The sequence below is a fragment of the Antechinus flavipes genome, chromosome 4, assembly GCF_016432865.1.
Source record: "Antechinus flavipes isolate AdamAnt ecotype Samford, QLD, Australia chromosome 4, AdamAnt_v2, whole genome shotgun sequence".
Lineage (NCBI taxonomy): Eukaryota > Metazoa > Chordata > Mammalia > Dasyuromorphia > Dasyuridae > Antechinus > Antechinus flavipes.
In genome coordinates, this window is record NC_067401.1 from 9,769,290 (window position 1) to 9,794,984 (window position 25,695).

A 25,695-nucleotide genomic window follows, 5' to 3' on the forward strand; every position below is an offset into this window, starting at 1 on the left:
GGCTCGGCACCCCGGCCGGGTTCACAAACCCGCCTTTCTACTCCGAGCGCCCCGACGCCCCCGAAAGGACGGTGCCCCGCCTCGCCCCGCCTCGGGCCCGGCTCCCTCTCCAGGGGCCTTCCCGTGAGGGCGGCCGAGGGCCCGGCAAGCCGAGTGCAACCGAATCCCTTTCTCTTCTGCGTCGGGGAGGACCCGCGGCAATTAGAAAGCGGCTCTCTGTTCCCTGGCCCCGAGCCCGCACAAATCTGGATAAGGATTCTTCGTCTCTTCGCCCGCTCGGCTCTGATGGGAAAGGTGGCCTTTGTCCCGGGGAAGGGTTCCACGGGCTATCCGCTTACGCCCTCCTTTGTGGGACTTAGCGGAGGCTTCGCTCTCCCTCCCCCGGCCCCGGCCTGTGCGAGGTTCCCAAGTCCTCGTGGAAGCCAGTTGAATGGGCGCAGTTCAAGTCTGCGCGCTCTGGGTCACTCGGCTCGTCTTATCTCCTCCCCGCGGTCCCCGGAGCCGAGAGCGGGCCCTGGCTCATCCCCAAGAAGGGGGTGACGGCAGCGAGCATGGGAGAGACTCACAGCCCGTTATCTCGCGCTGCCCGTGACCCGATACTCCCAGGGAGAATATTAGTCCCATCACACAGATGAGGAGACTGATCCCGCCCGCTGTTACTGTTCCCTCGAAACCAGCTGGGCGTCCCCCTGCGCGTCCGCATGTTGCTCCTCAGCAGCGAGGAGCTCCCCGAGGACGGGGACTGCCTGGCTGGTGTCGGGGCGTCCTCTCCCCCGCGTCCAAGCCTCTGGCTGGGTGAGCTGAGGGCGAGGCCGGCCCCCCGAGAAGGCCGCTCCCAGCAGCCTGGGCTCACTTGATTGCTCTGTTTCTTCTTTCACAACCTGAGTGGTTTGGAAATAGGTTTGACAGAATTGCACGGAAAGAACCTGTGTAATTGCTGGGTGGGGGGTAGGGGGGAGAGGGAGAAGGTTTGGAAAATTGTCATTACGTGTAATTGGGAAAAAATAAAAGACTCTGGTTCTTCGGCGACATAATCGGGGTTAAATGACTTGCCACGGCTAGGGAGCATTAAGCGTCTGAGGGTGGATTTGAACTCGGGACCTCCGACTCCAGGCCTGTGCTCTGTCCACTGCGCCATCTAAAACAAAAACAAAATGCTATTAGAAGGAGCAGCAGCAGCAAGGGCATCGTGGGCCGGACGTGGGGCCCCTTCCCAGGCTCATCCCTTTATAGAGGGACTGTCCTGTGGGCCCGGGCCCAGATCACACGGAGCGGACCCGCAGCGAAGCCCCCCGGCCCGGCCCCTGCGAATGCACGTTTGCTGATCGGCAGCCCCGGGCCCGGGCTCCCTTCCGTGGGCAGCTCCCTGGGGGCCCCTGCTGAGCCGGGAGGATCTCTTTGTGCAGGCGGCTCAAGGGCACCCTGGGTGCTCGGACGGCTCCGCCGCGGGGCGCAGGGCGGGGGACGCAGCCCGGACCTGCCCCGGCGGAGATGGATGGGGAGCGAGGGGCAGAGCCAGGCCCGGAGCTTCAGCCTGGCCCCTCTAGTCCACCGTCCTTCCAGGGAGAAGGCCCCGGAGGCTAGAAAAGGGCCCCTTTGGGCCGGCACCTCTGGGTTCTCGCTCTCCTGGTGGCCCAGAATGAAGAGCTGGCAAAGGCCTGAGGAGACGGAGCCCCTTCCCGGCCCAGCCCGAGGCCCCTGCCCCCCCCTCCCCCGGACGGCACAGGCCTGAGCTTGACGAGCTGCTAAAACTCAGCTGGACCGAGGCCGCGGCCCGTGCAAACCAAGGCTCCTCGGGCCCGCAGGGAGCCCACCCCCGGGTGCCCCGTGGCCCGGAGAATCGGGGTTGAACCTTTGGGGGCGGCCCTGTCTCTCGCCGGGGTGAGGGGAAGTCCCTCCGGGCCTCCGGACCGCCCCAGGGCACTTGGGGGTCCCCACCTGGAGAACAGACTTCTGGGACGTCCCCCCCCCTCGGAGCGAGGGCAGAGGGCGCGGGTCCAGGTCACTCGTCCTTGTCTCTGAAACAGGAGGACCACGACACTATGGAGTCGGACTTGGACAAGGATGAGGTGATTCAGCCCCAGCTCGGGGAGCTCTCGGGGGAGAAGCTGCTGACCTCGGAGTACCTGGGGGTGAGTGCCCCCGGCCCCGCCTCCGTCGGCCCGGGACGGCTTCCCTGTCGGGGGCCGCCGCAGAGCCCCGGGCTGCCCAGGCCCTCCCTGGGGACCGCGGGGACGTCCGCGGGTGGGAGCGAGGGCTCGGCCTGGGGACTGGGGGGGGGGCTCCCAAGGGGCTGCTGTGGAGCCGTCAGAGTCACGGCCACGACCCCTTGGGTGCCCTCGGCCGAGACGCCGGCGGGTTCTCGGCTGGTACGGACGCCCGGGGTGAGGTGCCCAAGGTCACACGGCTCGGAAGGCTCGGGCAGGGTTTGCATTCGGGTCCTGCTGCTCCGGCCGTGGCCGCCCAGAGGAGAAAGTGGCAGCGCCCCCCCCTCCCCCCCGGGCTCTTAGGGGCAAAGGTCGGTGTCCGGACCAATGGCTGGAGCCGCGTGGGTGCACGGGGCTGCTGAGGGGCGGCCTCCTGGCCCCTGGGAACCTCAGTCTCCTCCTCTGCCCACCTCACACCCTCGGGAAAGCCCTTGGAGGCCAAGTGGGCGTGACCTCAGCTCCGCCACCTGCCCGGGGTGGGGGTTGGCAATCAGGGTGTGGTCCAGCTGTCCCCTCCCCCTTCCCTGGGCGACCCCGGAGCTCTGCTGAGGAAGCCGCAGACACGGGGGCGGGCACCCACCCCGGGCGCTTTTCCCCGTGACCTTGACCTTTGTAATTTGCCCAAACCTTCCCTCCTGCCCGCTCTGGCCGCTCCTTGTCCCCCCGTTCCCGGAGGCCCTTCCTGGCCCGGGCTCCGCGCCCTTTGGGGCTCCCTGAGTCGGTGCCAGGACCGGGGGCCCAGCCCGGAGCCCCAGGGAAGCCCCCGAGAAGGTCCCTCAGGCCGCCGTGTCTCCCCGCCCTAGATCATGACCAACTCGGGCAAGACCAAGCGGCGAGCGCCCCCCGGCGGCGTCCAGCAGAGCGTCGACGAGCCCCTGCAGAGGCCGGTGACCCCCGGCTGCCACAAGAGCGCGCACCCCACGTAAGTCCCCGCCCTGCGCGCGCTCGGACCCGCGCGGACGCCCGGAGACCCCAATAAAGATCCGTGTTGAAAAGTCTCCTCCACTGTGGTTCTTTAGGCGCTTTGACAGCGGGAGGTGGCGGGGGAGCCCCGAGGCCCCGCTCCCCTCCCGCCGGCCTCAGTGTCTCCATCTGTAAAGGGGGGAGAAGATGCCGGGCTCGTTTTGAGCAAAGCGCTCGATAGACCCCAAAGCGGGAGCTGCCCCCGGGCTCGGGCCACGTGGCTCAGCCAGATGCTGGGACGGAGCTCAGGGGGGCCAAGGGGGTCCCCAGGGCATCCTCAGGCTCCCCTAGGCCTCCCTTGGGGCGCAGCGGAGGGACGGGCGGGGGTGCAGGCGCCAGGAAGGCCCCTCCCCAGCCCCCAGCCCCCAGCCCTGCTGCCGTACTCCTCGGGGCCGCGTCAGGGCCACCCCCAGGCGGGCCGGCCTCCGGGAGCCTGCGATCGCGCCCTCGGCCCCTGCACCGGAGCGGGTGGGGCCCCCTTAACCTTCCGAGCCGGCCGGGGGGTCACAGGCTCGGCGCCGAGATCCGGCCGTGGGGAGGCCCGTGGCTGCGGGGGGGCGGAGGCCCCAAGTCGGAGGGACCCCCGGGACTGGCTCCGGGTGGGGGAGGGGGGTTTCCAATTCTCTTTCAAAGGGAGGCCCCCCCCCCCCGAGACCTCCAGAACCTCCGCTTAAAGGGCAAAAGCGTCAACCGGGTTTGTCGGAGCTCGTCGGGAGCCGCCGTCTGACCCCCCGCGGGGCCTTCCCGGGCACTCCTGGTCTCGGGCTCCCCGTCTGTAGCGCCGAGGGCCGGGCCGACGCCTCCTCATCGCAGACCCGCCGAGAGCCCCCCCGCGGGTTCTGGGGGCCGTGGGACCGTCCCTGCCGTTTCTGTTTGTCACTAAGACTGGACCCAGCAAACGTCCAAAATGCATTAAGGGCCCAGAGGAGAGTCAGAGAGCACCAGGCCCCCAGAGCCAGAAGCCCCGAGTTCCGGCCCCCCCAGCCCTGACACGCACTGACTTTCTGACCCTCCCTCACCCTCCGGGTCTGTCTGGGGAAGGCCCGAGGTTTTCCGTCCCTTCTGCGCTTTCAAGGAGAGCGGGGACCCTCATGCCCATTTTAGAGAGAAGCAAACCGAGCCTCGGGTCAGATGAGCTACACTGGTCAGGGGTAGTCGCCGCCCTGGGACCCGAGACCTTCCCCTCTGCCTTAAGGGGCCCAGAGCTCTCCGAGGTCCCTGGAGGTGCCGCCCCCGTCCCCTCCCCCCCACGACCACCCCCCCTCCGCCGGGGTCAGCTCTGGGGGCGTCCGGTCCGGCTGCAGTCGGTCTCTGCGTTCTCCCCCCGAGCCCCGGGTCAGCCCGAGCCTTCGACGCCGGAACCAAAGGAAGGAGGAAGGAGCCGAGCACAAATAACGTCCCTGCGGGCCCCCCCCGGGACCCTCTCCTTCTCCCCCCCACTTCTTCCCTCCCCCCCCATCTAACGCGGCGTCTCGGTGGGGACACCGGTGGTCCCGCCTCCCTCCGTGTCTCCTCACGCGCCGGGCCCAGCCCCACCCGGGACCTCTTGGGAAACCTCCCCGGGCCTTGTGCTGCTCCGGCCCCTAGAGCGGCCCCGGGGGGGGGGGGGGTCGGGCCTGTCTCCAGGGGCTCCTGCTGCTCCCGGCCCCGGCCCGTCCTGCGGCCCTCGGGCAGCTCCAGGTCGGCCGCGGTGGCGCCGCCCTCCTGGCAGGCTTGTTGCTCACGGTCTCTCTGTTTGTTTTCTCTAGGCTGGAAAATGATTTCCTTTCTCCCTGTGCAGCGCGTCCCGTCCACGGCAGCCTGCTCCGGGCCCCGCCGGGCCCCCGGCCCCCCACCCGCAGCGGGACCAGGTCCAGCTCCGGGGGCTTCTGCCCCTCGTCCGCACGTAAGGCCTCGGGGGGAATGCCGGGGCGGGGGCCTGCTTGGGGGGGTGCCCCCGTGTTCTTGGGCTCCCGGCCCGTCCCCCAACCCAAGCATTGAGCGCCTACTGTGTGCGATCCCGGGGCCCGGCAGGACCCTGTTCCTTCCGGTGACCGGTTTTTCCGCAGGAGATGGGACAGAGAAGCCCAGCGTGGGGGCCGGAGCCCGCTCCCCTCCCCTTTAACCCCCTTCATTTTCTGTAAAACGAGAGATGGGGACTGAATAATCTCCTCGTGGGTCGGGAGAAGCAAAGCCCCGCTCTCTGGAGGCCAGATCCGCCCCTGGCCAATGCCCCGGAGGTGGGGGCACAGGGACGGGGCAGTGCCCCCGGTGTTGTGCCAGTGCCCGCCGGGCTGGCAGTGCCCGGGCACGGGTCAGGCGCCCGCTGAGGCTCAGGCCTTGTGGCCAGTTGGGGTCCCTGGGGTCTCAGGGAGATGTCGGGGGAGTCCGAGAGCGAGGGCGGCCGGTCTGGGGCCTCGGGGCATCCGGCGCGTCCCGGGCTCGTGCGCAGTCACGGGCCGCTTGGGAAGCGCCTTTCTCCCCCGGGGGGGCCGGCCCACAGGAAGGCGGCCCGTCCTCCTGCTCCCACATCCGCGCCCTTGTTTTCTTTTCATTTTCTAGAGGAAATGAGAGGCCTCGTGCCCGAGGCGGCCCAGGCTCACTGGCTCTGGCGCCGCCTGCGAGCAGCGGAGAGGGTGGGGGGGCCCTCGGCCCCAGGCCCCCCCCCCCGGCCCTTCCCCCACCTGCCACGGCTGCCCCCGTCGTGCCCATTTCACAGATGCCCGTGGGGAGGGTGGGGCCTGCAGTCCGGAGCCCTTCAGAGCAGCGGGGAAGGCGCCGTCCGGGTGTCGCCCTGCTGAGATTCAGAGGCCCCGAGGCGTCTGCGGCGGCCGGTGGGAGCCAGGGGGGACTCGGAGTCTGCCCCGCTGGGAACCTTCCGCCTCCCGGGGGATCCGACTAAATGCAGAGAGCGTCCCGCGGGCCGAGTGCGGCCCCCTCAGAGCCCCCGCCGGGGCCGGGCCCTCGTGGACGTGCTCGTGGCCCCCAGGACGGCCGGCGTGGAGCAGCAGGAGCGCCCCGGGGGGCGGGGTCCGGCCGAGCGGCTCCAGCCCAGGGCTTTGGGACACAGGTGGTCCCCAGGCCCGAGCGAGCGCCCAAGCGGGCCCGTCTGGGCCAGAGCCCGGGGGCCCCTCAGGGACCAGACACAGCGAGGCTCGAGGACGGCTTTGGCCCGACCCGGCGTCGCCTGCGTCCTCCGCGGTCCCAGCATCCTTCGGGCTGTGACGTTCCACGCCGGAGCTGCTCCCGGGCCCTGTGGGCCATCTCGCCGGGCCTTTGGGGCCGAGTCCGGGAGCCCGCGTGGGCCGGGGAGTGGCCCAGACGTCCTGGGCCGTGGCCCCCCAGTCTCTGAAGGGGCCCGGGAAGAGCGCCTGCCGGGGTTAATGGGCCCGGGGCTCCCTTCGTGGCTTCCGAGGGAAGCGGAGCCGGCCTCTGGGCCAGGCTGCCCGTCCCCTCCCAGCAGACCCGGAAGGTCACCGGCTGACCCCCTCCTCCGTCCAGTCAGGGAGGCCCCGGGCTGTCCCCGTGCAGTTGAGACTGGCCCGGCCCAGGCCCCTCCTCGGGCTGCCTCCTTCAGGGATGGGTCCCGGCAGAGCCCAAGCCCCCTGCAGACGCTCCCAAGAGACCCCGCTGACCCTCCGCCCCGATCGCTGCAGGTCCTGCCTCTCCCCGGACTCCCACACCCGCTGGCCCGTGGCCACCCCCAGGAGGAAGCGGGAACCCGAGGCAAAGAGCGAGCGGCCCCCTGCCGGGATCGGCCTCCCAAACTGGTTGGACCGCTCTGGACGCGCCGCCCGGCCCAGATCCTGTTCCCAGGCCCGTGGATTCCGCGCCCTGCCCATTTCCTCATGCCTCAGGTGGAGCCGCCCCCCCCCCCGCCCATGACCCCGGGCCCCCCACGCTGGCCAAGGCTTCGGCTTGGAGGAGGGTCCCTCAAGTCACTAAGTCAGACGCTAAGAAAATGGCTTTTTTCCTGTCAAAAGAGGCTTCCCCATGTTGCGCGTGAGCGCCTGGCTCTGAAAAAGGAGAGTTTGGGTCGGGTTACGGCGCCAGCCCGGTGACCCTTCGGGGACCCCGCGGGAGTATTTGCGGCCCCCACTTCCCCGGCTGCCGCCTCCTGGAGGGTCTCCAGGCCTTCCTCCGAGCCCCCTCGCTCCCTAGTGCCGGGTCCTGTTGGCGAGGAAGATCCCCACGGGGTCAGACCGGAGCTGCTTTTTTCCATTTAGAAAGAAATGGGGGCTCTGGGGCCCGGCATCCTCACTTGTCGCCTCGTGGACAGTCCCGGGGGTCACGGCCAGCGCCCCCGTGGGGCCTCCTGAGGGAAGCTCTCATCGGGAGAAAGTTCCTCCTGCCCCCGTGGCCCCTGTGCCCCCCGCACACGCCCCCACCCCCACACAGCGCGAATCGGAAGGAAACGGCCCGGGCCGAGCACAGTGCTGGGCACACGGGCCCTTCCCGAGGCTGTTCGGAGCCTCTGGCTGCATCCCTGAGGGCCCAGGGGCCTGCTCTGGGTCACTGCTGAGGAGAGGGTGGGAGGAAAGGAGCCCCCGGCCCTTCCCAGGCGTGCGCTTGCTCCGAGGGCTGCCGTGGGGGCCCAGGGGCCGGGAGCAGCGGCTCCTCGGCGGCACAAGAGGCTCCCGGGCTCTGCACCCCGCTCACCCCCCAGCCTTGGTGATGTCCGCCGGGCCTGGGCCTGGGAGCCGGGACAGGGGCCGACGTGGCCGCGGCCCCGGGGGCTCCTGCTGAGGGGGATGTCCTGGGCATCTGTGGCCCAGCGGTCAGGGCTGGGAGGGGCTCGGTCACTCGCACAAGTCAGGCCCTCAGCCAAGGGCGCCCCGAGGCTTCCTTTTCACGTATGACCCGGACTGGCCAGCTTGGGGGGCTCCTCCCAGCACGGGGACGGGAGGCTTCCCACGGGATGCAGGCTCGCCGCTCGCTGCCCGAGAAAGTGGGGGTGACCCAGAGTCCCTCCTAGCCAGGTGCTCTTTCTCCCTTCCATTCTCTTGTTCCCTTCTCTCCCCCCCTTCCTCTTTCTTCCTTCTTTCCTTCCTCCCTTGCTTTTTCTTCTTTCCATTCTTTTGTTCTCTCCCTTCCTCTTTCTTCCTTTCTTTTTTCTTTTCTTCCTTTCTTTTTTCTTTCTCCCTTCCATCCTTCTTTCTTCCTTTCTTTTTTCCTTCCATTCTTTTGTTCCCTTCTCTCCCTCCTTTCCTCTTCTTTCTTTTCATTTCTTCATTTTTTCTTTATCTTCCTTCCTTTTCCCTTCATTTTTTTATCTTCCTTCCTTTATTTCTCTTTCTTCCTTTGTTTTTTCCTTTATTTCTTTATCTTCCTTCCTTCCCTCTCTCCCTTCCTTGCTTCCTTTTTTTTCCCTTCTCTTTCTTCTTCATTCTTTTGTTCCCTTTTCTCCCTCCCTTCCTCTTTCCTTCCTTCATTTTTTCTTTATCTTTCTTCCTTTCTTCCTTTTATCTTTCTCCTTTTCCTCCCTTTTTCTTTCTTCCTTCTCTCCTTCCCTTCTCTCTTCCTTCTTTCCTTCTTCCTCTCCTTTCTCTCTTCCTTCTTTCCTTCTTCCTCTCCTTTCTTTCTCTCTCTTCCCCACTGCTCAGTTTTCTGGCAGATTACCCCTGTTCTAGAAGCAATTCTGAAGCTCCCTAGTAAAATCCCAGAGCAGGTGACAGTCAGGATTTGAATCCGAGTTTCTGGGCTGCAAATCTGGCGGCCTTTTCCCAGCGCCACATTTGCTACCTTTTTGTAGATGCTCATTTCCTGAAGCCGCCGCCCCCCGCGGCCCTCCCAGAGCAGGCCAGGCTGAGGAGGCCTGGGTGTCCGTCACTGCCTGCTCCGCGATGAGGAAGGCGCCTTTCATCGCCCTGTTCCTTTTTCCCGAGGTTTCTTGGGCACCTTGTGGTACCTTGCCTCGATTTCTCCTTATTTCCTTCACCCCTGCCCTCTAAGCCAAAGAAGAAAGTTGCGCAGACCTGCTCAGGCAGTGGAGAAAGCCTCACGTTACCAGGGCCCCCCAGCTCCTCACGTCCCGCTTGGAGGCCAGGCCCGTTCTCGGGGGCTTGGGTTCTTCCCGCATCCTTCGGGCGGGCACGGCCCAGGGCCCGCTGACTTCCCTGAGCACTAGGGACAAAGAGAAAGAAAAGAACTCCTGTTCTCAAGGAGAAAATAAGCCAAAACTAGGTGCAGAAAAGCTGGACCCAAGAACAATGGGACTCTGGGGGGGCGCTGGCCGGCACGCCCCCAATTCCCCTCCAAACCACTGTGGGCGACACCTTGTGAGCGCTTGGCGGGAGCGCTCGGAGCACTTCACACCTCTACCAAGAATTAGTGTTTCTGTCTCCCCCGGCCCCTAGTGGGGACCCTGGAGGCAGCTCCAGCCTCTGTAAAACGCAACAATGACAGCATCTCCTGGGTGGCTAATTGTAAAGTGCTTAGGACAGTGCTAAGCCCTGTGTGCACTTAGCACTTAGTAGGCTCGGTTTGTGCACTTAGCACATAGTAGACTCGGTTTGTGCACTTAGCACTTAGTAGGCTCGGTTTGTGCACTTAGCACTTAGTAGGCTCGGTTTGTGCACTTAGCACTTAGTAGGCTTGGTTTGTGCACTTAGCACATAGTAGGCTCGGTTTGTGCACTTAGCACTTAGTAGGCTCGGTTTGTGCACTTAGCACATAGTGGGCACTGTTTGTTAGCTGTTATTGTTGTATGACGGTACATTTGGGGGGCCTTCCTAAAACAGGATTCTGCTCTCGCCCCTCTGACTTACGCCCACATTCAACAAACTCTTTGCCCTCTTATCACCTCCATAAGCAAATGTCAAATCCTTAGTTTGCCACTTAAAGCCCCGGAAACCTGATCCCCTTCCTCCCCCCACATGGTCTGCGGTCTTCTCCACCTCTTGGCCGTGGCCATTTTCTCCGGCTGCTCCCCAGGCCTGGAACGCTGTCATCCCTGCCCTGCGGCTTCCTTCAAGTGCCAGATAAAACTGCACCTTTTGCAGGAAGCCTTTCCCAGGCTCTTCAGTGGCCCCCCCCTCTCCGTCCCCCCCTTCCCTCGGTTTGTCCCGGGTATTGCTGAGGTGCGGTTTGTGCTTGTTCCCCCATGAGATTGTGGTTCCTCGGGGCCGGGACTGTTTCTGCCTTTTTTTTTTAAATATCCCCGGCACTTAGTGCGGTGCCTTACACACAGTAAGTGCTTAATAAATGCTGGTTGACTTAGTGATTGGGATAGAAGATAGTGCTGGAAGGGACCCAAGGACTCCAAGAGCTCAGGCAGGAAAGCATTCGAGGGATGGTGGGTGGAATGGAGAGGTGAGCGAAGCCACCTGGGGGGAGGCAGGGAGCTGGGGAGGGGGACCTGGCGATGTGAGGGGGGAGACCTGGAGACATGGAGGGGGAACAAGGCAACGTGGGAAGGGAACCTGGAGACGGGGGAGGGGGAACCTGGCAATGTGTGGGGGGGGACCTGGAGACATGGAGGGGGGACAAGGCAACGTGGGAGGGGGATATGGAGACAGGGGGAGGGAGATGACAAGGTGACGTGGGAGGGGGACCTGGCAATGTGGGGGGGGGGGGAACTGGAGACATGGAGGGGGAACAAGGCAACGTGGGAAGGGAACCTGGAAACGGGGGGGGCGGATCTGGAGACTGGGGGGGGGGGGACATTACAAGGTGATGTGGGAGAGGGACCTGGCAATGTGTGGGGGGGGACCTGGAGACATGGAGGGGGGACAAGGCAACGTGGGAGGGGGACCTGGAGATGGGGGGGAGAACCTGGAGATGGGGGGGATATGGAGACAGGGGGAGGGAGATGACAAGGTGACGTGGGAGGGGGACCTGGCAATGTGTGGGGGGGGACCTGGAGACATGGAGGGGGGACAAGGCAACGTGGGAGGGGGACCTGGAGATGGGGGGGAACCTGGAGATGGGGGGGATATGGAGACAGGGGGAGGGAGATGACAAGGTGACGTGGGAGGGGGACCTGGCGACGTGGCGGGAGAACATGGACTCTGAGGTTGGGAAGAGTGATCAGGGAGCCATTTCGATGGGGACGAAGGTGGGGGGAGGGAGTAGAGAAGGCCACGGGGCCAGTTTTGTGACCCCACAATGGTAGGATGTGGGGAGGGCAGGGATGAGACAGAAAATACTGACGGGGACCTGAGGAGTGACCAGAGACCGGGCCTGGATCTTCCTGTGAGAGGAGCCTTGGAGGCCCCGAGTCCTAGTGAGGAAACTGAATCACGAGAGAAGTAACAGACCCGTTAGCCCAGTAAATGTCTGCTGCTCGAGTCATTATCAACGAAACCGGGAAGTTAGAGGGACGAGCAGAACCGGGGAAAGCCCCGTGATTCTGGGGAACTCCTGGCACGTTTAGGGCGCCGGGGGGCGGAGATTGGAAGTTAAGCCGGCATTTAGATGGCGCAGGCGGAGGAGCTGGCGGAAGCGGTGGGGGAGGTGCCCAAGGGCAGAACGGTCAGACTGGCACGCGGGGGTGAGCCGGGGACCAAGGCCGGCGCTTCTCCGGGCGGGGCCGTCTGAGGCCGCCCGCCGCGCCGCGGCTTCCCCGTCTGTGACCGAGGCGAGCCAGCGCTTTCCCTCCCTCAGACTGGGACTTCTGCGTCCCGGGAACCGCCATGACGTCCCGTGTCCGTGATCGCGGCGTCCGCCTTGGGGATCGTTGGGCGCGGCTCGTCTCCGTTTCCCCCTCTCCCCTCCTTCCGAGGTCCCGGTCATCCTCCATCAGCCTAACACGGAAGGGGCCGCCCTGGGAGCAGCGCTCCGGCCAGACGCCGGACACGGGGCGGAGTCACGGGGGGACGGTCAGGCTACAATCACCGTGTAATGAACGGTCACTTGTTCGTGCTTCTTGGCCACTGTCGTGGCTGCCCCGGCCCCGGCTGCCCTTCGGCTTGTCTAAGTATCGCTCCGGCAATCAGCCTTTACTAGTCCTGGGGGCTCTGCCCAATGGAGGGGACAACGTGGAACCGACTGGACAAGCTCCCGAGAGGGCCGGGAGGAAATCCTGGCAGGGAAGGGGCCAGAAGGGCTCTTGTGCCCTCAGGAGAATGGGCCGAGCCAGCTGTGCTGGAGGGGGGAGGGACAGCCTTGTGAGGGGGTCTGGGCATCCCGGCCTGAGGGGGTCTGGATGTCCCGGCCTGAGGGGGTCTGGATGTCCCGGCCTGAGGGGGTCTGGACATCCCGGTCTGAGGGGATCTGGATGTCCCGGACGAGGGGGTCTGGATGTCCCAGTCTGAGGGGGTCTGGATGTCCCGGACGAGGGGGTCTGGACGTCCTGGTCTGAGGGGGTCTGAATGTCCCGGCCTGAGGGGGTCTGGATGTCCCGGACGAGGGGATCTGGACATCCTGGTCTGAGGGGGTCTGGACGTCCCGGTCTGAGGGGGTCTGGATGTCCCGGACGAGGGGGTCTGGACATCCTGGTCTGAGGGGGTCTGGACGTCCCGGTCTGAGGGGGTCTGGACGTCCCGGCCTGAGGGGTTGGGAACGTCTGGGAACCCACTTCTCTCAGCTGGGGGGCCTGGGTGAATGGCCAAAGTTAGCCTTGCAGCAGTCTCTCTCTCCCCCCGCAGCCTTCAGCCTGGAGCCCCACAAGCTGTTTGCGGCGGTCCCGCGGGAGGCCCAGCACGTCCTTTCGGCTGAGGAGCCCAGAGCGGCCCTGGAGCCGGCCCGAGGCCACGCGGACAGACAGTCCAGCAGGTAGGGGCTCTCTGCCTCTGGTATCCACACTGGGCCGCGCTTTGTCCCTTTGCCGAGTCGGACGATCGGGCCTGACCGCTGGGCTCCCTGCAAGTCTCCGGCAGCCCCGAGGCCCTCCTGCTCCCTCAGAGGCCGGGCCGAGAAGGAAGCGTCCCCACGGCCCCCACGGCCTCCGGGAGAGAGCCAGAAGCTGCTTCCCTGCCATGGGGGTGTGGGGGCCCCCGAGGCCTGGGGGGGCTTCTGAGCAGCCAGACAGGCGCGTCCCCCTGTGTATTTGGCTATTTTTAGTGACCAGCGTGAGCATTATTTGCAGAGCTCTTCCACGCCCCCCCCCAAGTGAAAGCTGGCTGGTCACGGGAGCTGGGGAGCCTGTGGGAGCCCCTAGGAGTCAGGGAGCCCGTGGGAGCCGGGGAGCCCGTGGGAGCCGGGGAGCCTGTGGGAACCCATGGGAGCCGGGGAGCCTGTGGGAGCCAGGGAGCCCATTTCAGTCCTTTCAGCCATTTGGGGCTTTATTGGTAAGGACAGGGCTGTTTCCTTCTGCTTTTACAGATCTTACAGGTGAGGAAACTGAGGCAGATAAGGGGAAGTTACCCAGCTAGGAAGGGAGCTCCCCAGGAGACGCCCTCTTGGCTTGAGGGCTCCCCCCAGGCACACACACCCCCCCCCGCTGCCCCCAAATTCACAGGCCCGATCTTCGAATGCCTCCTTTGGCGGCTGCTCTGTGAGAAGCTGTCATGGGCAGGCGCGCCCAGAGGGAGCTCAGGCAGGAAGCCCTGGATCCCCAGGGCCTGACACGCAGTAGGGTCTTCGTAAATGCTCGTTGGCCTCGAGGGACCTCCTCAGAGGGAGGAAGCGGCCGCCCCGGCTCTCCCAGGGGGTCCGGGTACCCCGAATCTCCCCGGCTCTCCCTGGGGGTCCGGGTACCCCGAATCTCCCCGGCTCTCCCTGGGGGTCCGGGTACACCATCTGTGTGTCTCCTGTCTGTTTCCCCTTCCCTCTCCTCCCCCATCACACACTTTTTTCCTCAGACTTTTTGCACCTTCCCATCCGGAGGGTCCCCCCGGGTCATGTTAGACCTGGCTCAGGAGGGGTCCAGAGGAAAGGGAGCCTTTGCCCCCTCATCTCTCAGAGAGAGGTCGGCAGGGCCCCGGATGAGGAAACTGAGGACCCTCAAAGGGGCCCTATTCTGGGCGTAGCAGGGCCCCGTTTCCAAGAGGAGAAAGTGGGGCTGGGAGGTCGCACAGGAGCCGCCCAGGCCTGAGTCCTCACAGGACCCAGTGCTCCTAAAGCAGATCCTCCTTTGGCCCCTCCCTAGCCAGGTCCTCCTCCTCCTCCTCTTCTCCCTCCCTCCTCCTCATCTTTCTCTTCCATCTCCTCTTCCTCTCTCAGGATCCTCTGTAGGGGACCCTCCAGAGACCCCAGAACCGAGACGAGGGGGGCCCACTTGGGAGAGTCCCCTGGCCCTCCGGGGGCAGTGCTGGGTGTGGCTAGGGAGGCCCGAGGCTTTCTGGGCCTCGGTTTCCCCACCTGTAGGCCGCGTCCTCGGGCCAGCTGACCCCTAAGGCCCTTCTGGTCGCTCTGTGGCCCTGTGGCCTTAAAAGCAGAAGCCGGGGCTCGGTTCCAGGCTCCCCTTTTCTGCTCTTCGCCCTCCCTGGTGTCCGGAGGCTTCTGCTCCCCTCCCCACCCCCACCCCCGTTTTCCCGGCTTCTCCCATGGTGCTCCGGGGTCACTCCAGTCCGCGCTGGAGGCCTCTGCCCTTTTGTTCACTCTCCCCGTGGGGACGCTGGCCAAGGTGGACGCCCAGGGTCACGTGACCAGAGACCGTCAATGTCGTTCTAGAGAATTCACCGCGGCCTTCGCCAGCAAACCCCGGATCCCCCGCACCCCCGACCTGCAAGGACTGAGCCCTCGAAAGACCAAGACCCCCGCCATCGCCCCCCAGTTTTCGCACTCGGGGCCCCAGCAAACCAGCCGCCCCAGCTCCACGGGCTCCTCCATGAGAAGCAGGCAGAGTAAGTGTCGGCCTCCGGCCCTCGGCAGGGAGTGGGGACAGTGGGGCCTTGGGCTGGTCCTGGGGGTCCGCTGTGCGCCCACATTCTCGTGGGGAGAAGCCATGAGCACGAATAGGAATAAATATGGGGGGGGGACCTGGGGGGCTCTCAGGAGGGAAGGAGGGAGGGCATCCTCCAGCAAGGGGCTTGGCTGCCCCGGGGCCCAGGAGCCCAGCGGCTTCTGCCTTCACGGCCCGAGCGGGCAGGGGCGGCCGGGAAGTGGACGTCCATCTGGGGCTGGACCGTCTGGGGCCGCGGCCTCGGCCGGCGCTGTCGGTCCCGTGCCGGTGCCGCCCTCCTGGTGCTCGCCCTGCCCCCCTCTAAGCGGGCCCCCTGCCGGTCAGGCCGGGGGAGGTGGCCCGTGGTCACTCCCCCCAGGGCTCAGGCCCCGGCATTTCCGGGAGGCCCGGCCCCGTCACCTGGAGCACCATCCGTGCCGGCTTCCGCTCCCTCGTGGTCTCCGCGACCTCCTGGGCCCAGAGGAAGCTCTGGGAGGAAGGGAGGCCGCAGCAGCCTCGGACCTTCGCTTCCCCAGGCCCGGACCTCAGAGGCCTTTCTGCCTTCCCAGAGTTAATGCTACTGCGCAGACTTTTATTAAACTCCGGCTGTGTGCAGAGAGTGGGGGAGGGGAGGACACAGTCCCTACCCACAGCTCCCACAGCACCAGCCTCAGTCGGTGCCTAATAAGTGACTCCCACCTCCCTTCAGGGACCAGGCAGTTCTAGCCAGAATTGGGGTCTTGGGGCTTAGCCAGAATCAGGAGGCCGGAGAAGTGGGGAGTAGGGGGCTCTCCCCGGTCACACGGAGCAGCCTCTAGGCTGGGTGGCCAGAGTGGACCCCAGGGTTACCAGGCGCCCTGGCTCCCGGGGGCAGACCCCTGAGTCCCCAGCGAGAGCGGGGCCTCGAGAACGGGGCGCTGGAGTCAGGAGCCCCTCGGTGTAGATGCAGCCCCCCCAATTTGGGTCCCAGTTTCCTCCTTTGAGAAAGGGGGGCCGCCCTTGAGGGCCCCTCCTGCTCTCCGGTGACTTTCCTGCCTCTGGGAAACATGGGAGCCCTGACAGAGCCCAGGTGCCATCGGCTCAGCTCAGCCTGACTACGCAAGCACTGATTGAGCACCTACTGTGTGCGTCCCCACAGCTCTGAGGCCCCCCCCCATCCCGGAGGTCAGGGCTGTCTCTTGCCTCTGTGTCCTCGGGGCTTAGCCTGGAACCACGAGGTGCTTAACACGGGTTCCTTCTCAGCTCAGAGAGGAGGGGGCTGGGCAGGGGGCGCCCCCAGGAGGGCAGGGGGGGAGGGAGGGAGGGAGGGAGGGAGGGCAGCGTCCTGGCCCGAGGGGCTGGCACGGGCGCGGGCCCTGACGAGCCGTTTCCTGGGTTCTGTGTCCAGGCAGCCTGTCCTACAGGAAGTGAGGACGGATCCTGTCCTCGGCGTCCATCAGTGAGCACAAGGTCGGGGAGAGCAGACAGGCGGCGGCTGGCGCTGCCCGGAGCGCGCCGGGGGCTTCCTGGGGACTCGGTGCCAGGGGCCGCCCAGCACACAATAGAGTCCCGGGGGCTCCTGGGACAGCCACAGCCCAGAGCACTGAGCGGGTGCTCCGCCTCAACCCCCCCTGAAGACCACGAGGTTCTCCCCAAGACCCCAGCCTGACCCGGAAAGATTTCTCTCACTTTTGGGGTGGGCCGGGAGGGCGCAAGGCAGAGAAAAGGGAGCTGGAAATAAAGTGATCCTGACAGCGGGAGCGGACTCCCTTCTCTGGCGGGAAGTTGGGGCATTTGTAGGGGAGGGGCCGGGGAGGGCACATCCGGAGGGCAGCAGCAAAGTGCCCCTCAGGCTCCGCGGGTGGCGGGGCCAGGACCCCCCCTCCCCCCCCCCCCAGGCGAGCGGAAGCGGCTCCGTGCATGCAGAAGGGCCGTTCCTGCAAAGCTCCTGCTCAGTCGGGCCCCCGGGGAGCTGTTCTGGGTTCGGTTCTCTCCATGGGGGGTGGGGTTCTAGGTTCGGTTCTCTCCTTGGTGGGGGGGTGGGTCCCGGAGCAGACCGCACCGCACAGCCCCGCCCTTGCGGTTACCGCGCCCGAGGGAGCCCCACCCACCCGTTCATTGCCGCGTGTGAGTCACGTGGAAGACCCATCCCAGCCCGGCTCCGGAACCCATCGAGGGAGCCCCGCACCCTCGGCCCCGTGGGGGGAACCCTTTCCCTCCGCGCTCAGCCTGAATGCCCCGCCCCCACCCGAGACCCCCTCCTCGCACCCAGTCCCGAGGCACCAGGGGCTGAAGGAGGGAAGCCCAGGAGGAGCGACCCGCGCTGGGAGTCCCCTGTCCAGGCCCGGGCTCCTTCCCACGGGGGCTCCGGAGGGCCGGTTCTCCGAGTGTGTGAGTGTGTCAGTCCCCACCCAGGATCCTTCTCTAGCCCCAGGGCCCGCTGGGAAGAGCAGACCCGGCTCCCCCAGGCAGCTGAGTGAGCGGCCCCTTGAGGGCCCTGCGTCTCCAGCCCCGGGGATGGGGGAGCGGCCGCCCCTCGGCCCGGGGCGCCCCGACAGCGCCTTCTCTCCCCAACAGTCGGGAAAATCCGCCCGCAGAAATGCCCTGGCTGGCTTCCTCCTTCAAACCCAGCAAATGTGAGCCGGGGCCACAGCCTAGGCACACGGCTACCCCGGCCTCCCCTCCCAGCCCCCCCCCAAGCCCCACGAGGGGGAGGGCCCGGCCGCTTCACCTCCCACGGTGGGGGCTGCAGGACCTTGCAGGCCCCATCCTGCCCCCCTCCCCCCAGGACTAAGCCTTGGAAAGGAAGGGCTGGTGGCCGGGGGGGTGGGGGTGGGGATGGGGGGAACACGTTGGGCCTCAGGCTCGGGGGGCTCACAGACATTTGCGTGGGGCCCGTACCCACGCAGGAGCAGTTCCAGAGCGGAGACAGGGGAGACACCAAGTCAGATGACATTTCCCAAAGTCCGGCCAAAGGACATGCTCCGGACCCATCCCCCCCACCCCCACCCCCGGGGGCCCCCGGGCGAGAGGAGCGCGCTGCCTTCGGGCCAGAGGAGGGTCTCACGGAGCCGCACGGCCACAGACCAGCCGAGTAGCCCTGCTGGAGAGGACCCCCAGGGACCGCAGAGGCCCCCAAGGAGAGACGGGCTTGTGGGTAAATCAATTCAAACGGGGGGGGGGGGGAGGGAGGGCAGATGCCCCCCCCATCCCTCCTGAAGGGGACGCTTGAACCCAGCCCTAAAGGGCGGGGCTGAAGAGGGAGGAGCCACAGGCCCGGCCTGTCCAGAGGGCGGGAGATGAGACCTCACGTGGAAGGACCCACCCTGAGAGGGGGAAGGGACACGAGCGGGAGCCACTTGGGAGGGGTCCATCGGAGCAGCCGGGAGCCCCCCTGACGGTGGGGAGGGGGCTCGGGTCCGGAGGATGAAACCTCTGTGACTAGAGATGGGGCGTCAGTGACCTCTGGGACCCCGGGATCCTTCCCTACGTCTAAACCGACGGAGTGACCCCGAGGCCCCTCCCACCCAGTCTGCCAGTTTGGACGGTACCGGAGGCAGCGGGCGGGGGAGGGACGGAGAGGCCCCGTGGGGCCCAAGGAGGCCGCTCTAGGTCCTACGTGCACGTGGAAGGCCGCCCCTCCCCCGCCCCTTGGAAGCCCCCCCCACCCCCAGGGTCTCTCCGAAGCCGGGCAGGGCATGAATGGGCTTTTGTGAGGCTGCTTTGCCCGCCCCAAGCGCCAGCCGGAGCCGCTCCCGGGCCGGGCGGAGGGAGAGCGCTCATTCAGCGGCCGCCAGCGCTGCTGGGGCCGGCGAGGGGTGCGGAGAGGAGCGGGCCCCTCCCCCGCCGTGACTCAGAGGCCGGGCCGGGAGGGGCCTCCGGAGCATCAGGCTTTCTCCCCCCTCCCCCCCTTCTCCTCAGGCTTCTCCTTTTCCTCCTCCCCTTCTCCTCCCTCCTCCTCCTCTCCCTTTTCTTTTCCCTTCTTCCTCCTCTTCCTCTTCTTTCCCTCCCTCTCCTTTCTCCCCCCCCGCTCCTTCTCCTCTTCTTTTCCTTTTCTACCTCACCCTTTCTCCCTCTTCTTCCTCTCCCCCTTCTCTTCTTCCTCCCCCTTTTCTTCCCCCCTCCCCCTCCCCGTTTCTCTCTGAAGTCGGATTCTGCGCTTATCTTTTTTTAATCTTTCCCTTCCTTGCTGGAAAGAGAAAACCCAGACCCTGAAAGTGGGGGGGCGGGGCGGGGCGGGGGTCGCCGTGGCCCTGGAAGGCCAGCAAGGCATCCCCACCCGTCCGCCGGCCCACAGCCTCCCTTCTGCATTCCTGGGTGGTTTCCGTGCCAGGCGGGCATGCCTTGGGGTGGGTACCAGAAGATTCCAGCCGCCTGTCCACCTCGGTGCTGGGGGGAGGGGGGAGGCCAGGCCCGCGGTGCTAGGTAAGGGCAGGCACAGGGGCTGCTCGGCTGGGGAGCCCTGCCCAGCTCTGGGTGCCCCCTGGCCCCGGGCGCCAGCTGCGGGAGCCCCACGACTCAGCCTGGGCTTCTCCAGCTGTAGATGCAGCCGTGCCCCTTGCCAGAGGATCCTAGGACAATGGGGGACCCTATCTGGCCCAACCCCCACACTTAAGGGCCTGCCCACAGAGAAGCCCCCTCAGCCCTTCCACCAGAGGGCCGGGGGAGGTCCAGGGCAGGGGGAGGTCCAGGGCAGGGCCGGGCCCACAGGCGGGGGGTGAGCACAGTGGGCGAGGTCTGGGGCGGGTGGCGGGCGGCCGGGCCCAGTGGGAACCGGGCTGCTCTCCCCGGGGGTCCATGGGAGGCTGGCAGACTCTGCAGCCGCAGAGAAGTCACATCACATGCCTGCCCGGCACCCGGGATTTCGGACCTTTCCTGAGGTGCCCAGACCGGGAAGGCCAAAAGGAGGGGGCCGGGGTCTGCAGAAACTCCCCGCCCCTCCAGCCGCTCCTGTTCTCTCCCAGCTGGGACCAGGAGCCTCCCTGGGCACAGACGGGCAGCGGCTCTGGCTGAATCCTGAGACTCAGAGCTCAGGGACCCCAGGGGCCTCTGGGACTGACACCCTGGACAGCGCCCGACCTCCTCTGAACGCTCCGGGTTGGGGAGCTCCCCACCTCTGCAAGGGGATCTTTAGTTCATAGCCCTCCCACGGGCTCTGTGAGCTGGTATTTTATTATCCCCCCAGAGAGCCGGGACTCCACGGTTCCTGCTCGGCACCTGCTGGGCCGCAGGATTGGAAGGCCTGTGTTCCTCCCAGGAAGGAAGCCCTCTGATGCACAGCCGCTCGAACCCCAGCTCCTGGGGGGAAAGGGCTGTTTCTGGCGCTGATGCATGCTACTGGCACATAGTAGGTGCTTCATAAATGCTTGTCGATGAGTGACTGGTTCCTTTCCCAAGGGGCTCTGGGTTCTATCCCTACTGAGGTGGAGCCCATAGGACACATTGGACCTCAAGCGTGATCAGCCAGGAGAGGCTGATCAAGGACACAGACCCAGGAGCTGGACTCCGTAGCCCCATCTGTAAAATGACAGGGTTAAGCTCAATCACCTCTAAGACTTGGCCCCTGGAAGGCAAGAGCCATTTTGTATTAGTTCCTGCAATCCTACTAACTGGAGTATCAACGCATAGTAGGTGCTTAAGAAACGGTCCAGTCTTTGGACAGCAGTTGCCGTGTGCTGCCAGAAAAACCCAGGGAGACTGACTGCAAATCAGCGCAAGCCGAGCCCGCTGCTTTTTTCTGATTTTTCCTCTCCCGAGGTTTTTCCCTTTTGTTCTGATTTTTCTTTCCCGATACGATTCATAAAGGGATGTGTATTAACAAGAAATAATAATAATAAAATGCCGGCCGGGTTGCCTCTGCTTTTCAATGCACTCGATGATTCCTCTGGCTTTATGGACTCTTCTATTTGTTTTGTCCCAAGGCATGGCGGCTTGCTGGGTAGGAAAGCCTGAAAGTAGGTTTTAAAGAACACACCTAAGTCATGAAAATGGTTCAAACTTTGTTGGGTTAGAGGCCTGTGGGACCCAGGCCCTGCCCACTGTGCCCGTCCTCCCCCTGTCCCCCAAGGTGGAGCCGCCCGGCGTGATGTGGGGGCCTGGCCTTGACCTCCAGCCACAGTCCCCCACCCCCCACCCTGGCCAGCTGATGAGCTGCTGCTGGTCGGCCAGCCCAGGTCTGCCCGGCCCCAGAATGCACCGGGAAAGGTTCTGAGCATATAAAGGGACTCTATGCAGGGGCGTCGCTCTGCCCTGCTGGCCAGGAGCCTGGGTCACCGAGAGGAGAGGAGCAGGAATGGCGGGATGGGGGAGGAAGTTCATGGGAAAGGATTTAGATGGGAGTTCTGAGCTGGGGAGGCGGAGCCAAGAAGACTAAGTAGCCACTGTTCGAGGCTCCATCCTGAAAGAGCACAGTGTGTGTGCTTGGAGTGAGTCATCCCCCAGAGGAGGGCCGGAGCTGGGGGATCCAGCCCGAGGCTCCGGGGCCTGCGCCCCCCACCACGGGGACTGGAGTCTCCCTGTCCCCGAGCCTGGGGCTGAGGCGGGTCCCTCCTGGCAGCGGCTCCCTTTTAATCCTGTCTGCCCGGGAACTGCCAGGGCCGGCTGAAGCCGTGCCCCCTGGGCCCAGGCTCTCCTGTGGCTGCTGAGGCCATCACAAAGCCAGGAGGCCCCAAAGAACCGGGAGGTCAGCCTGGCGTGGCGGCTGCTCTATCCACTGAGCCGCCTGGATGCCAGGTCAGAAATCTATCCAGGGACCTGCCCTTCCTCACACCCATACACCCCCTAGATCTACTCTACATGGTCCAGAGTGTGGCTGCGCGGAGGAAGGCCTGCAGGCCCAGAGAGATGCTCAATCACACGGCTCAGGAGGGGCAGGGGAAGGACAAGGCTTTCCCGTATACAAGGTCTTTTATCATGAAGGTCATTGTCACCCAACTGACAAAGGGCTCACTCTTCGGGCTATCTCAGGACGGGCTGTATCAGGGTGGGCTATCTCAGGACGGGCTATCTCAGGGTGGGCTATCTCAGGACATGGCATTAGATATGGTATGGAAGCTTCTTGAGGTCAGATTTTGCATCTCCAGCATTTAGCCCATTACCCAGGCAGGCATTTGATAAATGCTTTTTGAATGGATACCTTTAATAAATACTTTTGAATTAATCGCCTTTGGATTAATAAATTAATACATACCTTTAAGTTAATAAAAGTAATAAATGCTTTTGAATTAATAAATGCCTCTCAGAGTCAAAAGAGGTCTTAGAAATCATCACCTTCAACTTTACAGAGAGGGAAACTGAGGCTTGAGACCCGGCTAGCTAGGCAACGGAAGGAAGTGGCTTTGTTCTTCAGAATTCTGTCTCAGATGTATTTCTGCAAGACCCTGGACACGGACTTTGGGAAAATTGCTCTCCGTGACTCAGTTTCCTGCACTATAAAATGAAGGATAATCCGAGATGGCCCCTGGCTCCAAAATCTCTGTTCCCGAGGCTTGTCGGGCCTCAGCTTCCAAATCTGTAAAGGGGGAATGTTGGGTTAGATGGGGTTCTTGACTTCTGGGACTGCGCCCAGATTTCAGGGACCCTGGGGGGAGGGGAGAAATGGCCTCTCTAACTTGGCCACTTCTTGCAGAAGGCCTAGAGGCTGGCCTGGTCGGAGCAGCTCTGGGGCCACCAGGAAGGAGACTAAGCTGGCCCCTTCTCGGCAGCCAGACAGCCTTGCTGGATCCCCCGGGGAGATCGGGGCAGAGTAGAGCTGGGTGTGTGACATCCCGCCTGCCCTGGGCCTCTCCCGTCAGAGCACGGCTGGGATTCCAGACAATCCGCGAATGGAAAACAGAACTAAGTCAGGGAATCCCGATCTGGGAAGAAAACCGGGGCCGGGACCCTGGGTCGACACTCGAGGCCCTCTCCCAAAGCGGGGCATCCCTTCAGACACCCCTGTGATAACGCCGATGGACTCTGGGCCAGTAAAACCTGGGAGGGGAGAGAGGGGCTGGGAAGCTGAGAGACCTGAGCCATAAGGCCCCTCACGCTGCCATCTTGGTGAATCACATTTCCTGTTCTCCCAGACTTGGTTTCTCCATCTGTGAAATGGGGCAGCCTAGTGGCGCACTGGCTGGGTGCGGGGCCTGAAACTGGGAAGGCGCCTTTTCCCAAGTTCAAATCCGGCCCCAGACTGTGCAGTGATGATCCTGGGCCACTCCCTTCACTCCATTTGCCTCAGTTTTCTCATCTGTCAAATGAGCTGGCAAAGAAAATGGCCAGTCACCCCAGGATCTCTGGCAGGAAACGGCAAGGGGGGGTCCCGGTGAGTCTCACAAGCAAACAACAAACGTGGGAGTTAGTCTAGGCGCTCTCCAGGTCCTGAAATCCCCGGCCAAAGCCAGTTTTCTGCGGGGACTGACCTCCCTGGGAGGAGGAGGAGGAAGAGCGGGTCCAGGACGGAGGATGGCGGGTTCCGAGACTAACCTTCCTTCCGGGTTCTTTTAAGATTGAGTTCAGTTCTACAAATGAAACTGTTTTCACTCCTCCGTCCCCCATTAGAAAAAAAAAAAAAAAAAGAAACCCCAAATGTGCAATAAATGCGCAAAATCCAACGCGCCCAACCTGCCTCCTCCCAGGCCTGGGCTGTGAGGTTCGAGCCTCAGAGGCTGAAGAGAATTCCAGATTGGGGACAGACGCCGATTGAGGCAGAAGAATCGGTGCGAAGACCCAGGACCCGGTAAAATGGAAACTCCCTGAAGGCAAATCCCCTCCCTCTCTCGGCCTGTTTCTGTTTGTCTCTCCCTGTCTCTTCTGTCTCTTTCTCTCATCTGTTTCTCTGTCTCTGCCTCTCTATTTCTCTTTGTCTCTCTGTCTGTATCTCTCTGACTCTGTCTCTCCCTGTCTGTTTCTGTCTCTCTGTATCTCTCCCTGTCTCTCTTTCTGTTTGTCTGTCTCTCCCTGCCTCTTTGTCTCCCCGTCTTTCTCTCTAACTCTGCCTCTCCCTGTCTCTATTGGTCTGTCTCTTTCTCTCTGTTTCTGTCTCTCCCTGCCTCTTTCTCTGTCTCTGTTTCTGTCTTCCTCTCTCCTTGTCTCTCTCCGTGTGTTTCTGTCTCTCCTTGACTCTGTCTCTCTGTCTCTATCTCTTTCTGTTTCTCTATTTCTCCTTGTCTCTCTGTTTCTGCCTCTCCCTGCTTCTTTCTCTCTGTCTCTGTTTGTCTCTCCCTGACTCTGTCTCTGTTTCTGTCTTCCTCTCTCCTTGTCTCTCTGTGTTTGTCTCTCCCTGTCTCTGCCTCTCTGTTTCTATCTGTCTGTCTCTTTTTCTGTTTCTCTATTTCTCTTTATCTCTCTTTTTGTGTTTCTGTCTCTCCCTGCTTCTTTCTCTCTGTCTCTGTGTGTCTCTGTCCGTCTCTCTCCCTCTCTCTGGCTCAATTTCTCGGAGCCCTTGGCACACAGTAGGCACTTCCTTTAAAGATTACAGGTCCCGGCCCTCACGACTTGGGTGACTCTGGCCCCATTTCTTCTTCATCTATGAGACCACAGATCTGGGACTCGTGTCCCGATTTGGCAGGTGAGGAAACTGAGGCCGGGGGTGGAACCTTCGCCGAGCTCACCCCAGGGACGGGCCAAAGGCCAAAGGGGGAAGTGCCCCTGTTCCAAATGCCAGCGCCTGACCTTTTGCGGGGGAGGGGCCCGAGAATCCTGGCCTTTGTGTCGGTCTGGGGGCATGTGCCGGTGGCTGGTCCTGCTGCGCTCCCGGTTGTTTGGCTTGGCTCTTCTTAGGGCCCGCCTCCGAGGGAGCGGGAGGGAGCCGGGAGGGAGCCGGGAGGGAGCGGGAGGGAGTGGGAGGGAGCCGGGAGTCCCCCTCCTCTCAGGACCCGTCAGCCCCTGATGAGAATGAGGCTTTCTGGCAATCTCCAAGTGGCTTGGGGCTCATCCACAAAGTCCAGGCTGGGAGCTTGCCCCGCCCAGAGCCCATGAGGGCGGAGCTTTCCACGGGGAGGAGGGAAGGGGGCTTGGCGAGAACACCTTCCACTTCGGATCATCTGGTCCCTGGATGCTCAACGTTCTAGATTCTGTTCTAAATGAACATCTTGATTGCTTAAATGCTCCATGTTCTAAGGTCCCTCCTGGCTCTGACGGTCCGTGTCCTGTGTTCTAAGGTCCCTCCTGGCTCTGACGGTCCGTGTCCTGTGTTCTAAGGTCCCTCCTGGCTCTGACGGTCCGTGTCCTGTGTTCTAAGGTCCCTCCTGGCTCTGACGGTCCGTGTCCTGTGTTCTAAGGTCTCTCCTGGTTCTTATAGAGTTGCTGTTCCTCAGTTTCCCCATGTGTCAGAGGAGGGGTGCTATGTCAAAGACTTTCCCTTTTTGTTCCGCAGCCTGGCGGGCAGAGTCAGCTCAGGAGCCTTCTCCGAGGGGCAGAAAATAAAACCAATTCCCTGGAACCTCTCATGGAGACAGGAGGACCCCCTTCCCCACCCCCCACTCAACCAAATTCGGGCTAAGAATGCCGGGAAAGATCTCAAAAGTCCTTCCCCGAGGGACCTTCGGGATTCCAGCCCCCCTCCCCCACCCAATCCACATTCAAAGGTTCTCCGGGCATTCAACGCTCTCAAAGACAAGCATTTATTAAGCTCTTATTGTGTGCCCGCAGGTCTCCATTCCTGGAGTACCAACTCAAAGGAAGAAAGGATCCTTCCTTTCCGAGTTTGCTCGGGCTCTCCCAGTCCGGCCCCGGCCCCGTTCTAGGTCCCCGCTGGCCCCTCCACGGTCCTGTTCTAGGTCCCCTCTGGCCCGGCCGCGGGAAGTCCTCAGGTCCCCGTTT

The 25,695-nt window shown here is 63.8% G+C and overlaps 1 protein-coding gene across 4 annotated transcripts in view; it reads left to right on the top strand.

Annotated features, from left to right (window-relative positions):
• The window catches only part of ARMC9 (armadillo repeat containing 9), an 87,085-nt gene extending 70,433 nt beyond the window's left edge, over positions 1 to 16,652 (top strand). For all 4 annotated transcript variants that reach the window (XM_051999513.1, XM_051999514.1, XM_051999516.1 and 1 more), the window contains 6 exons: positions 2,028 to 2,132; positions 3,011 to 3,129; positions 4,919 to 5,055; positions 12,737 to 12,863; positions 14,703 to 14,875; positions 16,301 to 16,652. In XM_051999513.1, coding sequence (XP_051855473.1) covers positions 2,028 to 2,132; positions 3,011 to 3,129; positions 4,919 to 5,055; positions 12,737 to 12,863; positions 14,703 to 14,875; positions 16,301 to 16,323 — 684 coding nt within the window. In that variant the 3' untranslated portion in view covers positions 16,324 to 16,652. The remainder of the gene's footprint in view (positions 1 to 2,027; positions 2,133 to 3,010; positions 3,130 to 4,918; positions 5,056 to 12,736; positions 12,864 to 14,702; positions 14,876 to 16,300) is intronic.
• Positions 16,653 to 25,695: the final 9,043 nt, after the last annotated feature.